At 44.0% G+C, this 12,865-nt stretch overlaps 1 protein-coding gene across 1 annotated transcript in view; it reads left to right on the top strand.

Moving 5' to 3' along the window:
- Nucleotides 1-551: 551 nt before the first annotated feature.
- Nucleotides 552-12,865, top strand: part of COL17A1 (collagen type XVII alpha 1 chain) — a 38,791-nt gene continuing 26,477 nt past the window's right edge. The window contains exons 1-9 of the mRNA XM_040564537.1: nucleotides 552-802; nucleotides 4,647-4,712; nucleotides 5,443-5,487; nucleotides 6,235-6,333; nucleotides 8,345-8,479; nucleotides 8,849-8,896; nucleotides 9,857-9,892; nucleotides 11,527-11,574; nucleotides 11,965-12,108. Of these exons, the coding sequence (XP_040420471.1) occupies nucleotides 4,658-4,712; nucleotides 5,443-5,487; nucleotides 6,235-6,333; nucleotides 8,345-8,479; nucleotides 8,849-8,896; nucleotides 9,857-9,892; nucleotides 11,527-11,574; nucleotides 11,965-12,108 (610 nt within the window). The 5' untranslated portion in view covers nucleotides 552-802; nucleotides 4,647-4,657. The remainder of the gene's footprint in view (nucleotides 803-4,646; nucleotides 4,713-5,442; nucleotides 5,488-6,234; nucleotides 6,334-8,344; nucleotides 8,480-8,848; nucleotides 8,897-9,856; nucleotides 9,893-11,526; nucleotides 11,575-11,964; nucleotides 12,109-12,865) is intronic.

Raw genomic sequence — 12,865 nt, 5'->3', positions numbered from 1 at the left:
GGACACAGTTGTGAGCTGGATGGAGTTTTTCTTCAACCCACCGTGGCTGCTCTCTGCTTCGGTTCCTATTCAGTGGGAAGTTTGCAGGTGGTAGACATGGAAGAAATCTTGTTCCTTACTCAGTTTGGTGTGTGTCATTTGATTACGGTATTTATTGATAATGCTGTCTCCTGAATAGAACATAAATATCCGTGGGGTCTGCAAGCAGTTCAGGGCACTGACTTGAGCTGTTTTCAGCCTGTTTGTACCAGCTGGAAGTTCGCTCCAGTGTATGCAAAAAGCAAAATAAGATTTGGTCGCAGCCAGCTTTGCAGAGACGTCGGCAGGTGCTGCGTAATAACGTTCTGCAAGAAAATGCCAAAACAGGTGAGATTCATGTGTTAAAATACTCAGATCATGTATCAGTTCATTTCCCCTGACATAAACCTTCATGCCTTTGTCTGTCTGGGATCTAAACAGTTAATCTACCTGAGCAAATAGGTAGGAACATTCTTGCTTTCAGTGAAGTTTGACTCCTGGAGGCAGATTTTTTTTTCCAGTGAGTTCAGATAATTGGAAGGGTAGGGTGAGGCAGGAAACCACGACACGCCTTTGTCAGGACTTGTTTAGGAGCAAGGGATAGAAAAGCCCAAGAAGGGCAAGAGTAAAACAGGTTAAATAAAGAAGAGGTGAACATTTCTGGGTGATCACTCCGATTCCACACACCTCTGGAGGCACACAATATAAGGTGTAGGTGGCAAATTTTATAGGAAACGGTTGGGGAGAAAAACAGACTTTCAGTTCAGTAACAAAAGCATACCAGGTAAGTTACATTATTTTAAAAAGAAAGAAAAATATCCTGTATTTTCTGTCTTCCAGATTCCTTGCAGAATGCTGTGTTCTCAGACAAAATAGAGGAGGTGTTATGTTTCTTCTGTGGGGGAATACGGTGTAAAATTAGAATTGTATAAGAGCTGGGTCTTCTGGGGTTCTGTTTGTCACTGAATATAGCTCTTTTAAAAAGAGTATTAAGTGCAAGGAGTATATCTTGTGGGAGGTAAGAAATGCGAAGCCAAGTTCAAAGTACATTTTTAATACGTTTTGTGAAACCACCGTGCAAATAGATAAAGGTAATTGAATGCTCTCCATTGCGTAAGGGCATCAGTGTGGTGAAATGTGGATCATCTGCTGGCTGTTTTTAAATCCAAGAGAATCTGAAATGTGCTGGAAGAATAATGACTGTAAATTTAAGCTTCAGGTGGTGGTTGTGGGCTGTAATATAAAGGAATAAGTCCTGAAAATGCCAGGAAATACTTTGGAGTGAAAGTCCGTTTTGCCACAGACGAGCTTTGCTTTGTCTCAGGCAGGTTTATTTATCAGCAGTGAGTCACTGATTACAGATTTTGGGCCACATTTTGTCATAGAAGGTTACAAGGCCCTGTAAAGTGTTTTTGAAGCTTCATCACAATAAGCCAGGGAAGTCTGATTTCAGAAGTGCTTTTAATCCTTTCTGCAGCTGGTCTAGCAGCTTGAACACAGTGACATGAGGTAAAAGACCTGCCTTCTTTTCCTGTCTTTGGACTGACTTGTGAGGCTTTGGGGCTGTTACTTGTCCTACAGCACATCCACGCTTTGGTCGTGTGTCTAACCTGCTTCCCTGGCATTAGCATCGTTTGAGGGAATCTACTGAGTGAGCAGACGTGGAGACTTGATTTTGTTGATTCGGTCCTGGCTATGTTGCTGTTGGTTGAGTAACTGGAAGTGAAAGAAGTAGCTTTAAAGCAGAATGAGAAGGTCAAGTTCCTAGACATGGGACATGGGATGAGGGAGAGCTAAGGGGACATTTTTTTAACCGGTTCTGTTAGCCCTAGGATAGCAGCACCTGCAATGCACCCGTAGAGGCATTTGGTGTGATGGCAGTCAGGGCATTTGCTTCTAAAGCTGTCAGTGACATGGTTTGGAGGCATCTACCGAGTCTCAGGGTATTTGTGATCAAAGGGTTCCTCTGACATTAAAAAATTTTAATCTCAGCACCTGCTGGTGCCTTTTTCTCCTAAAGGAGTGTCTCCCAGCAGGAGCCCTATTAATAGAAGGAGGGGAGTGCTGAAGGGATGTGCTGTGAGAGTAACAGCAGTCAGACAGGAAAAGTGGAAGGCCGTTATGGGGGAACAAAAGGATCTGAAACGTATCTGCTTTTATTTTTCCACCAAAATAAGTCTTCATGGCTATAAAATAGTTTTTCCCTTCCCATTTGAAAAGTGCCTGTAGTAATCTTTATTTCCATTGCACACCGCTAATACCTAGCCTCTAAAATAATACGGGGAGTTTGAACCTCCCATCCCAGGCTGCCTTAGCATCCTCACCAGTGTGCTGCGCTGCAGTCAGCTGGAGCAGCAGCGTTGGGCTTACGTGGAAAGCACATATGTAAACAGATCCCTCCTGGTTCCTTGTGCAAATTCCCTGGTTTTGGGAGTGCCATGAGCACGTTTCAGCCCCAAGCTTGTGTTAAACCAACCTTTGTGTTGCCCTGTCTTATGCTGCCTGCACTGTTTGAGAGCGATCCCACATCGCAAGCTCCTGCTTGTCGCTCCAAGATAATTGCAGGTGACTCCTCCGATTCAACAGCGCCGCTGCTTTACTTCAGACATTGCCCACAGCTACGGCTTCGTGAATCCAGTTAGGAGGAGCTGGTGAAGCGAGTCAGTCCTGGCAGATAGTGGGAGTCAAGCTCAGTCAGCCTGTAGGAGCCTGGGCTGGCTTTCGCATTCACGTGGAAAAGACACACGCAAGATCAAAATTCTGATTGGTATCAGAGCAAGATACCTTTTCTCAAGGAAAGGCGAGGACACAGCAGATGTGTTCGCTCAGGGGTGGCACTGGCCTCCTCCAGCATCCATAGCCAGTGCAGCTTCCCAGTGGCAGAAAGGAATGGAGTTCTGCAGCTACAAGGCAGGAGGGAAGCGGTTTCCAAATGTAAAGCTGTAGTGCTGGCATCCCTACAGCAGCTTTCAGCATCTGCTTTTGGGGGTAGAAGCTGTAGAGGTGCTTCCCCTGTTCATGCGATCAGGGGTAGCAGAGATTGCCTTTCCTTGGAGGGAATGGCCAAGAAGCTTCCCTTGCAGGGACTGGCATCCTGCTGGGGGCAGAGCTCTACCAACGCTCGGAGCTCCAGTTCTGTGTATGCCTAGGAATCAGCCCCCCGGCTAGTCCCTTGGAAATCCCCAGTATTTGCAAACACTGCAGGGGTTGGGTAGTGTCCTCCTGCCAAGGCTGTGTTAAGGACCTGGATGTGGCTTCAGGAGCCCCATTTGGGCAAGCTCCTGGGCTGAGGTGCTGGGGGTGAGAGCTGTGGGCACCCCGAGTGTTCTCTGCAAAGTTCAACCGAGTCGGTGATAGGAGGCTTGAGCTAAAGGGGCTTGACTGATAGCATGCCTTCTGAGCTCAGATTGTTCCTCTCCAGCTCTGGGAATAGCGGGAGCTGCTCAAAGGCAGATCTGAATCCGAGCTTCAGATATTCCTCCATGTTCGCTGCTTCCTGCCTCGTGTCATTGTCTGTGCCTGGGTGGGAAGCATAACATCAAAGGTGGTCCTTGGTAGATGCTTTGCAGGAGGGTACGGTGGAATCATGAGGACCAAACCCAAGTGGCAGCTGAACTGGGGGGGCTTGGGTTCTGCCTCAAGCTGGACTCTGGAAACTTGGAAAGAATTTTGCCCAAAGCATTTTTAGACTCAGCCTGTTCAGTGTATAGTTTTCTGTACAGTTGGGCCTTCAGCTTTAAGGAGTCATCAAATGCAGAGGAGAGTTTTTGCCTATTATCACCTTCTGTGTGAATTAAAATCTCTTCCTTCCCAGCATTTGCAGCTGCACAACATAAAATATTATCTTAGCGAGACTAGGAGTGAGCAACTATATATTGTCTTCTGACAGGAGTGTTTTCTCTTTGAGCTGATGTTTCATTTTCACAACCATAATGTTTCTTTCTGGTATTTCTGCCTTGGCAGACACTCATACCTGTGCCAGAGCTAGTAATTGTGACTAGGGAGGGATCCAAGTCATGAGGAAGAATACACACAGCATTCACAGCAGTGATTTCAGTGCCGTGTAGACTGACCTGACCTGGCCTGAAATTAGCCCTGATTACACAGCCACAGACAGGGGCCTGTAAGGCAAGGTAGACCTCTTCCTACCTTAAGCTCCTTGCTGCTGAAAACAGCCGTTGTAAAGGCACCTCTGGTGTTTTTCTGCGTCCCTGAAGTCAGTGCTAGGACTTGAGCATGAATGTATCCCGAGAATGCCCAGTATTACCATCACAGTGCAACAATATTTCTGCTAGGCTTTTCTGGTAGCCCTGGCATGATGTGGGTAGCAAATGGAGGTAGATCTCCTGCATTTGTCTGCATTTCTATTCCTGTATTGCTGAATCCTGCACAGAGCAGATGTGTGGGAGTGATGTTTGGATCCCGTGGGTTCGATCAGACCTTTATAGAGGCACAGTCTGGTGCACACAGGTGGCTCTGGAAATGCACTTTAAACTTCTCGGTATGGATGGCTTCCAGGCCGTCCAGTCCCCTGCTGAAGACAGAAGACTTGTGGGACTTGTGAGGATTTGTTGCCATCTTCTGCTATTCACAAAACTCTAAGTACAGTCTTTATGCTTTCCCTGCAGGTGGCAATGGTATGGATTCTGTAACGAAGAAAACAAGGCAAGATGGATCAGAAGTTACAGAAAGACGTAAGGAGAACGTATTTTATTTTCTTGTTACAAGATTAAATTGCACACCAAAGATCCCACAAACAGATATCCAGTTTTGTAAAGGGTTCAATGCTGACCAGATATCCAGACCTAAGTCTGCACCTGTCCTTGGCATCTCTGCCAAAGTCAGAAAAAAAGAATAGAATGGGTCAAGGTCAGACTTTTAGAGACGTTTAGCATGACCTGATTGTTTAAACAGAAATGATTGCCCTGTGGTAACATTTCTAACCAGTAGTGCAAACATTTTGATTCTCCTTGTGCCTCTGAGACCATTGCTCTGCATGGTCTAGAAAATGTTCTTTAGTTATATTTTTTTGGCTGTATGTAAAACAGGATGTTTGCTGCTGGTGTTGTGGGAGTTAGCTAGTAGGAAGCTAGTGAGGGGTCCGACCTTGGGCTTCACAGTTAGAGCAACTGCTGTGTGGTTCAGTAGTGCCCTGAAATAATACTACTTCCATGGCCCAAGGGACTTGTAAAGAAAAAAGTCTTTCATGGCATTGATGCACTTAGTGTAACGTGACAAAAGTGTGCAAACACACAGCCTGCAGCATCCAGGCAATGTGGTCTTAAGGGACTTTGCTTTAAATGAATCAATCTTCGTGAATAAGTCACGCTTTTCCATGGAAATGAAGTAGAACATTGATCTTGTCTGACTAGATTAACATGCAATAACTTCTGCATAATAATAATAATAATTTTCTGTCCTCAGTTATTACAGAGACAGTAACGACAAGGCTGACTTCCTTACCACCCAGTAAGTAATTGTGATCCATTGCATTACTTCTGCTCAGTGACTGCTGCCCCTCCATGCTATCTGGCTGCATTACTTTCATAAATCCCTGGGTGCAACAGGTCTTGGTGCAGAAAGACTAACACCCGAAGAGAAGCTGTTTTCAGAAATGCCCCTCCCAGAACGGTGCTTAGGGGAGAGAAGGAGCAGTATGTGGGGAACCATCGGGCTGTTGTCAGAAACAAAGTTCCACAGTCCACCAGACTCTTCAAGGGCGTAGGCCCAGATATAATCTCCAGTGGGGCCTGTTTCTTGGGGACAAGAGACAAAAGTGATGGGTCTGCTGCCTCCATCTTACCCAGTCGACAATAGTGGGTGAATCCCTTCGGGTAGTATCAGATGTCACAGGTGATTTCTGTCTCTGTGCAGCAAGGAGGGAAGAATCCTCCGTGCTCTTTATACCACTGTGTTGTCGACTATCTTGCTGAGTTGGAAAGGGATTGGACTGTCTCATTTATGATGAGGGTTAACAGAAGCAACCCCCAGCCCATGTCCAAAACAAAACTTGACTACAAACCTGCTGACTCTGCAGCATGAATGGTTATCTGCCCTGCCAAGACACATCTCTGCAGTTCTGATATCTTGCCAGACACAAAGCTGTCCTTGTAAAGTGTTAGGACAGCTTTGGGTACCTCCTGCCTTGTCTTGCAGTATCCTTGCTCTTGTCTTTTACCCTGAAAGAATGTCTCATTTTGTGCTCTTCTCTTCCAGAAGGAGGGAGCAGCAGTGGGCTCAAAACATCATCCCACACTGGAGGGAGCGGAGTGGAAAAGAGGTCTTACACCCACGGCAGCAGCTATGTGACTTCAAGTAAGGAGTAAAGACATTGGAAATTGAAAGCAAAAGCAGCAGAAATGGGCAGAGGAGAGATTCAGGGCAGGGAGGTAGATTGAGGCAGAGGTGAGGAAAACAGAGTTTCTGAAAGTAGAAATGACAAATACTCAAAGCAAAGGTATTCTTTCCCTAAAGCTGGTTGTGAGGATGGGTGAGTAAATGGCAAAATTCCCATTTTCCACAGGAAAAACTTGATTTCAGGTTACTTTTCTTTAACTTTGCAAAAACTCTTTTTCTTTCAGGAGAACAATAACAAAAAATGTCATTCCTACTGTCCTTAAGTGTTTGGAAATCAGATTTCTCTTCTTTCAGGATTTCCAAATCACAATCTTTCTGAGCATTTTTCTTCAAAAGACAGTTTTGGTTAATCTGTTTGTTAATCTTGCAAAGGATCGATTACTATTAAAGATTTTCATAGAACATATTTTCTTGTGTATGTATCCATGGCTTTAGCACTTTGAATGGTCTGCCGTATTTCTGGTTGTGTTAAATCAGTATGTCCTGTCTACTCCGTAAAAACAGGGTTCTTCTCTAGCAACCTTCTTTGCTGAGCTTTTTGATTGTCATAGTGAAGGTTTTTGAAAAATGAACTTCCTGGCCAAGTTTCTGGCACACCCTTCTCTCTGTCCCCAATGGGACAGATTGGATAACTATCCTCACAGAAAACATTCTCCATGCTCCAGAAGAGCTGAGAAGTCTAAGGGAGGGAAGTGGGGTATGGAAGCTCAAAGGGTGAATGAGCCATTTCCAGTAGATCTAACAGACACTCAGCCTCTTACCAGTTAAAGGCCAGAGTTCGGAATCCCTTTGCCTCAGGGCAGATGTGAAGTAACTCCAGTAAAGATATCAATCTAATTGTCTAGACTGGCACCAGTCTAACTGAGAACTGAACCCATTCCTGAAAGCTCTTCACTTAAATGACTCTGTGGGATTTCCATCTTACTTGTTCTTTCTTTCCAGTGTGTAGAAGAATGGAAGAGAATTTGAATTTCTGAGATAATGAGCCCTTCAAGATTTACAAAGCATTTTCTAATCTTTGCTTTCCCATTCTGCTTGCAGAATGCCTCCAGCAGAGGCCCACTTGTCACTGTAGTTCTTTCTGCTGAATTAAGTGGAAAAGTCACAGAACAAAACAGGTCCATGTAGAGGGGAAAATGAACTAGAAAATACTTTGAGAACACAAGGGTGTGCTCTTTTTTACAGTGATGGGTAAAAGACGTCCAGTCTGATCCTGCTGATCAGCATGCATATCTTGCGCTTTGTCACAGGGCTCCCCTTGTGCTGCACTCTGATCATACTCCAGCAGTAGATTTCAAACAAGAGTCTGGTCCCTTCACAAACCAAATGTTCATTATGGCTGCTCAGTTCTTTTTCCACGGCACTGATGTGAATTAGGAAGGGAAATTCTCTCCTCTGTCTAAATATAACACTAATAACCTCCAGGCTGCCTTGGGCCTGACTCACACCTCTATCACTTCTCCAGGAAATGGACTGAGTAAAGCGTGACTAAGTGAGAATGTGGCTGCTTGCTTTGGAAAGGAAGTGCGCTCATGTCTGCTTTCCCTCAGCTCATGAGTTGCATCCTTCAGTGCTAGGAGTTTTGTTCAACCATCTCCCAGTTTTTGTGTCGTATAACACTGGAGTTTACAAGTGTATCTGTATCCAAACCAAAACCCAGCCCCATCCAAAGCCAGATGTCTTCCTGCTCAGCGGAAATGGCTAATTCACCTTCTTAGGCCAAATGCTGCAGTCATGGAGATTGTTGACAAGAGTCATTTTAAAACCAGAAAGACAAATTCCTCTCTGCGGTGAATGTTGAGGACAGTCAGAGTTAGATCTAAATGTGGTTCTTGCCCATCTCTAGTTGTGAGATACCAATGCAAATCTGTCCAGCTCCGAAGACAGGAACATAAAGCACTCAGGACATGTAGAGTGTACACCCAGGGCATATATTCCATTTGCTGAGGGCATTTTGTTTTGTGTATAGGTGGAAGTGGTAGACTGAATTCATCATCGTCATCTGGCTACAGACAAGCACAGTCTCCCAGCTCAACTCTCACCAAGTCGCCTGGTTCAACGTTTGAAAGAAAAACATATGTCAGCCGCCATGCAACGTATGAAGGTATCACAGAACATGCCATAGAAAGGAGCCAGTGGGTAGTGCGCTCTGAGGTCAATTGGGACTGCCAGCATATTAATGCATGATTATCCTAATTAGCACAAGAATCCCATTGTGGCTTTGCTAGGAAATAAGCCACCAGGGACACATTTGAATGGCGGGGTCCTATTTATAGTAATATTCATTCCTAAGAAGAGTTGTGGCATATTTTTGTTGAAAGACATTAGCAGCTCTTTCATGTAATCCTGAATAGCTCTTTTTGAATGAAATGTTTATTACCCAGTGGGATTAGACCGGTACCAGGAAGACATGTTTGGAAAGCGCTTAATGGTCTTCTAAAAAGTATTAATGACATCTTTTTATTCTTTGCAGGGAGCTCCAGTGCTAACTCTTCTCCAGAGTTCCCCAGAAAAGAATTTGGTATGTTCTTTCAGAACTGTCCCTCTGAGTATTATGGCAAGGTCATGTGAGTTGGTGACTACAATGGCTTTTCACACATTAATGTGTCTTGCTCTGCCAGTGCTGCCACTATACTGGGCAGCCAGTGCAGTTCCTGATTTCAAAGAAGTTATTAGAGATTTTCATCAATGCAGCAGACAGCAGGGTCAGCCATCAGTATCTCTAGCTGATACTGATTCCACAACAGAGGCTACATACTTTATACCTACTGTACCTACTGCCTTCAGCTGCTCTTCTAACAGTCCCCGTATGGCATAGGACGTGGACAGGAGAACAGAGACATAGGGCACTTTGTGACATTTGCTGTCCCATAGCTAGGGGAATAACTCCAAGCAAGAAAGTGTAGCCCCTTAAGATTTTGAGCCACTGCTGGATTTCCTCTTCTACTAGCTCTTTTCTAGACTTCAACATGTTTATATGACGTAATTGGAAAGATGACTTGGATCTCAAGTGGTATATTTATACTGAATGTTGTCAACAGGTATGAGCTTGCCCTGTTCAAATTCTGACAGGCCTATTATGTTCAGAGCAGACAGAGAAACGATGCGATCAGATTGTCTTTCTGGCTCAGGGAAGAGACAGGGTTTCACAGCATCCAGCCTTGGTTGATGGCATAAACAGGGCTATTATCCTCCTATTGGCCTGTAGAAATAGGAGATCATCATCTGTGAACAACATTTATGTGTACAAACAGAAACAGCAGGTGGTCCAGAAATGCTAAGGTGCTATACGCTCTTTGAGATGCCTCATGGTCTAAAGGGGGCCTGGCAGAAACTGAGGATTCAATGCCCCCAGCTGTGCCTCAAGTAAAGAAGGTTGCTGCCTGAATTTCGGCACTCTGAGCAGGGTTCATGTATTCATTTTCAGAGGTGTTGTAAGCAGTAAGACCTAATATTGTTTTTCTCTTGTTGGTGTTCACAGCATCTGCTTCCACACGAGGGAGAAGCCAAAGTCGAGGTGAGTGATACTGCTCTTTTAGAAGCCTCCTTTTTTTACTCTTTTTAGTATAATTCAGGGTGTGTTAAACGGACCTATTCCTTAGCTAGAATCAAAGCAGTTTAAGTCTAGAGTCAGATAAGGTATGTGGATTTACACCACTACAGATGTGAACCATTTTATCTGTAAGCAATTGCTTAAAGGCTCAGTGTAAAAATGGACTCCCGTGAAGGTCATGGTGGTTAGGACTTTATCAGAATGGAGGGTCTGCTTGGCGACCTCGACATCTGGGGGTATAGGACATAGTTTTCCATCTTCACTGTTTACTACCATAAACTCAGTCCATCCATGCTCTGTGACCTCCCTCTGACAATTTTACAATGTTGTATTTATGTTTCTCCTCCTGAGATCTATGTAACAAACCGTAAGGCCATTCCCTGAAATGGTCTCATGCTGGTGGTAAGGAGATGTTGAAGAAATTATGGACTTGTTGTGGTGTGTTTAGCAAGCTTACTGTAAAACTGCATCGTTTAAATCATTCAGCTCTTCTAATAATTTATTAACAGTGTTGGGGAAAGCAGGATTATATCACTGTGTAAGCATTTAATATATGTTCCCAGTTGCTTGAGGAGGAAACTATAATGTCATTTTATCCAAGTTAATTTTAGCAGTGGATATAAATCAACGTATGCTCTTGCATACCCCTCTTGGAGAATGTCACAGTTACCAATTATTCTACCTCAGATCTTCACAGTCTCCTCTAGCACGCTACATACCTCCCAGCAGAACTAGGCCGTACATAATAAAGCAGAGAATCAGCTGCAGTTTCTCATACTACTTCAGAAAACTGCCCCAGTCTATCAGCTTCTCCACCTGAATGCCAAAGTCAGTGTTTCTTTTCTAGTGCACGCATTTTCAGATTTCATCTTGAGGAGCATGTTTCACATGTCCTAGCTGGTCAACTTGCTTGTGGGTAGCAAGCTTAAAGGCTTGCCCCACCAAATCAGATTCATTCTCTTGTGCTGGACAGTAAAAGTCAGTAATAAAATGGAGTACCTCGTGAGAATGTTGGCTTAATAAATGTCTGCTTGTGACCTGATAGTTTTAACTCAATGTAGTTTTTGTCAAGTTGGGGGTTACATTCAAAGAGCCAAAACAAAAGGCAGCAGATCGCAAGAGCCTAAGTCCTACAGCCTATTATATAGATGGCAGTGTGAATTTTACTCAGTAAGTAGTAGGGAACTTGTGTATTTAGTTAGCCTTAAAATCCTGAGGCTTCTTTTGGCTCTGTAGGTTTTTGCCCAGTAGAATAATAGTAATTGTGATGAGTTGGAATATCAGTATGGTTGAGGACTGTATAATCAGGCCTTCCATTTGATTGGCACTGACAATTCGATTGATTTCAATAGAGGCCCTCAAGGAGCAAAATACTGCTCTCTGGAATTAAAAGTAGCAAAATTTGACCCCAAAACAAAAAGTCACTCAAACCAATTTACAACAAACTCACATAAGCCATGAGTTCTGCTTAGATCAAGTAGCAAGGTAACACAGACATCAGGAAATAAGGAATTCATTTCAGCCTAAAAATTCATTTCCAGCTCAGGGCATAAATACATCTCACTCCATATTCATGATCTGCTTTTTTCCCTTCCCAGAGAGTGAAATACGAGTCCGGCTTCAGAGTGCCTCTCCCTCCGGCAGATGTAAGTGCCATGGCTTATACTCCAGGGGGAACAGGTATAACAGAGAGAATGTTGCTGCTCTAGGTATGTCTGCAGTGTCTCTAGGATCCAGTCTTCATGATGACGGATAGCAGCATGTCATCCCATTTTCATGCTGTAAGAATTTTCATTTATCTCCCCTTTCTGAACAAGGAAGCATGCTGTGGGTTAGATGGTGGTCTTACAAGGGTAGAGTTGTACTTAGACCCTGAAATGAGGCCCTTGAAACTTTAAGTCAGTGGCACCCCCAGAAAGGTACAACTTCATAGACTCTCACAGGTAAATTCCACTAAATGGTTTAGCCTGGGCAGGATTACAGATCAATGAAACAATGGCTTTTGGATAAGTCTGTATGCTTCTTTTCCCTGCCAGGGACAGAGTTGGATGATGTAAAACGTTTGCTGAAAGGAAGTCGATCAGCCAGCTGCAGCCCTACTCGATCTCCATCAAGTACTCTCCCGATACCGAAAAAAGCTGTGGTGGAAACAAAGATGGTTACGGAGAGCTCTCAGTCAGGTACACGGCAGAGAACGGTTAGCAATGCTGGAGCCTTCCAAACAATTTTTTCCATAAAAATACCCAGTATACCCAGTTGCTAAGAACATTAGAGTAAGAATACATGGTCTCTGTCCCTGGTGGTGCTGGCAATAAAGAGAAAGGGGCAGAATGCCAAAGGACTGTCCAGATATTGCCCTACTATGAGCCATCCTGGGTGACTTTCTGGTGACCTGTCTAACTTCCATAAAGTTAAGCCAGTTCCTGCTGACACCAGCTTTAATTCGGATGTGCTGCTGGCAGAGACGAGCTCTAAATAAACATCTCTTACAGCAGCATGATCTCTTGTCTCTGAGCAAGATGAAGATAGCACTGAAGACAACATTTGAATCAGTGTTTGTTTTATTGGCCATACCACCAGTTCAGAGATCAGTAGAATTTGATAATGATAGAAATACTATTTGAAATGTTATAACTAGCTTTTGTTATTCATAGGCCCCAATGGAGTGCTTGAGGCAGTGGTATTCACATTCACTCCACTGTTCTCCACCAGTATATAGGAACAAGGAATGTCTTTTTTCTTTCTGCTGGCTCAAATCCTGTCTCAAACTGGGAATTTTAGTCCAGTGCACTAATGAACCAGAGCCACACGTGGGAAGCAAAAAACATAGGTTTCATGCTCCAGGATGATTTATTAATAGGAACATGGAACGAAGTACATTAAGTGTTTTATTGTGGTATCACAGCATCTATAAATAATGAAATCTCCTCAAAGCAT

The sequence above is a fragment of the Cygnus olor genome, chromosome 7 (assembly GCF_009769625.2).
Source record: "Cygnus olor isolate bCygOlo1 chromosome 7, bCygOlo1.pri.v2, whole genome shotgun sequence".
NCBI classification, from domain to species: Eukaryota; Metazoa; Chordata; class Aves; order Anseriformes; family Anatidae; genus Cygnus; species Cygnus olor.
Note: the sequence above shows the minus strand (reverse complement) of the source record. Positions and strands in the feature narration are given on the sequence as shown.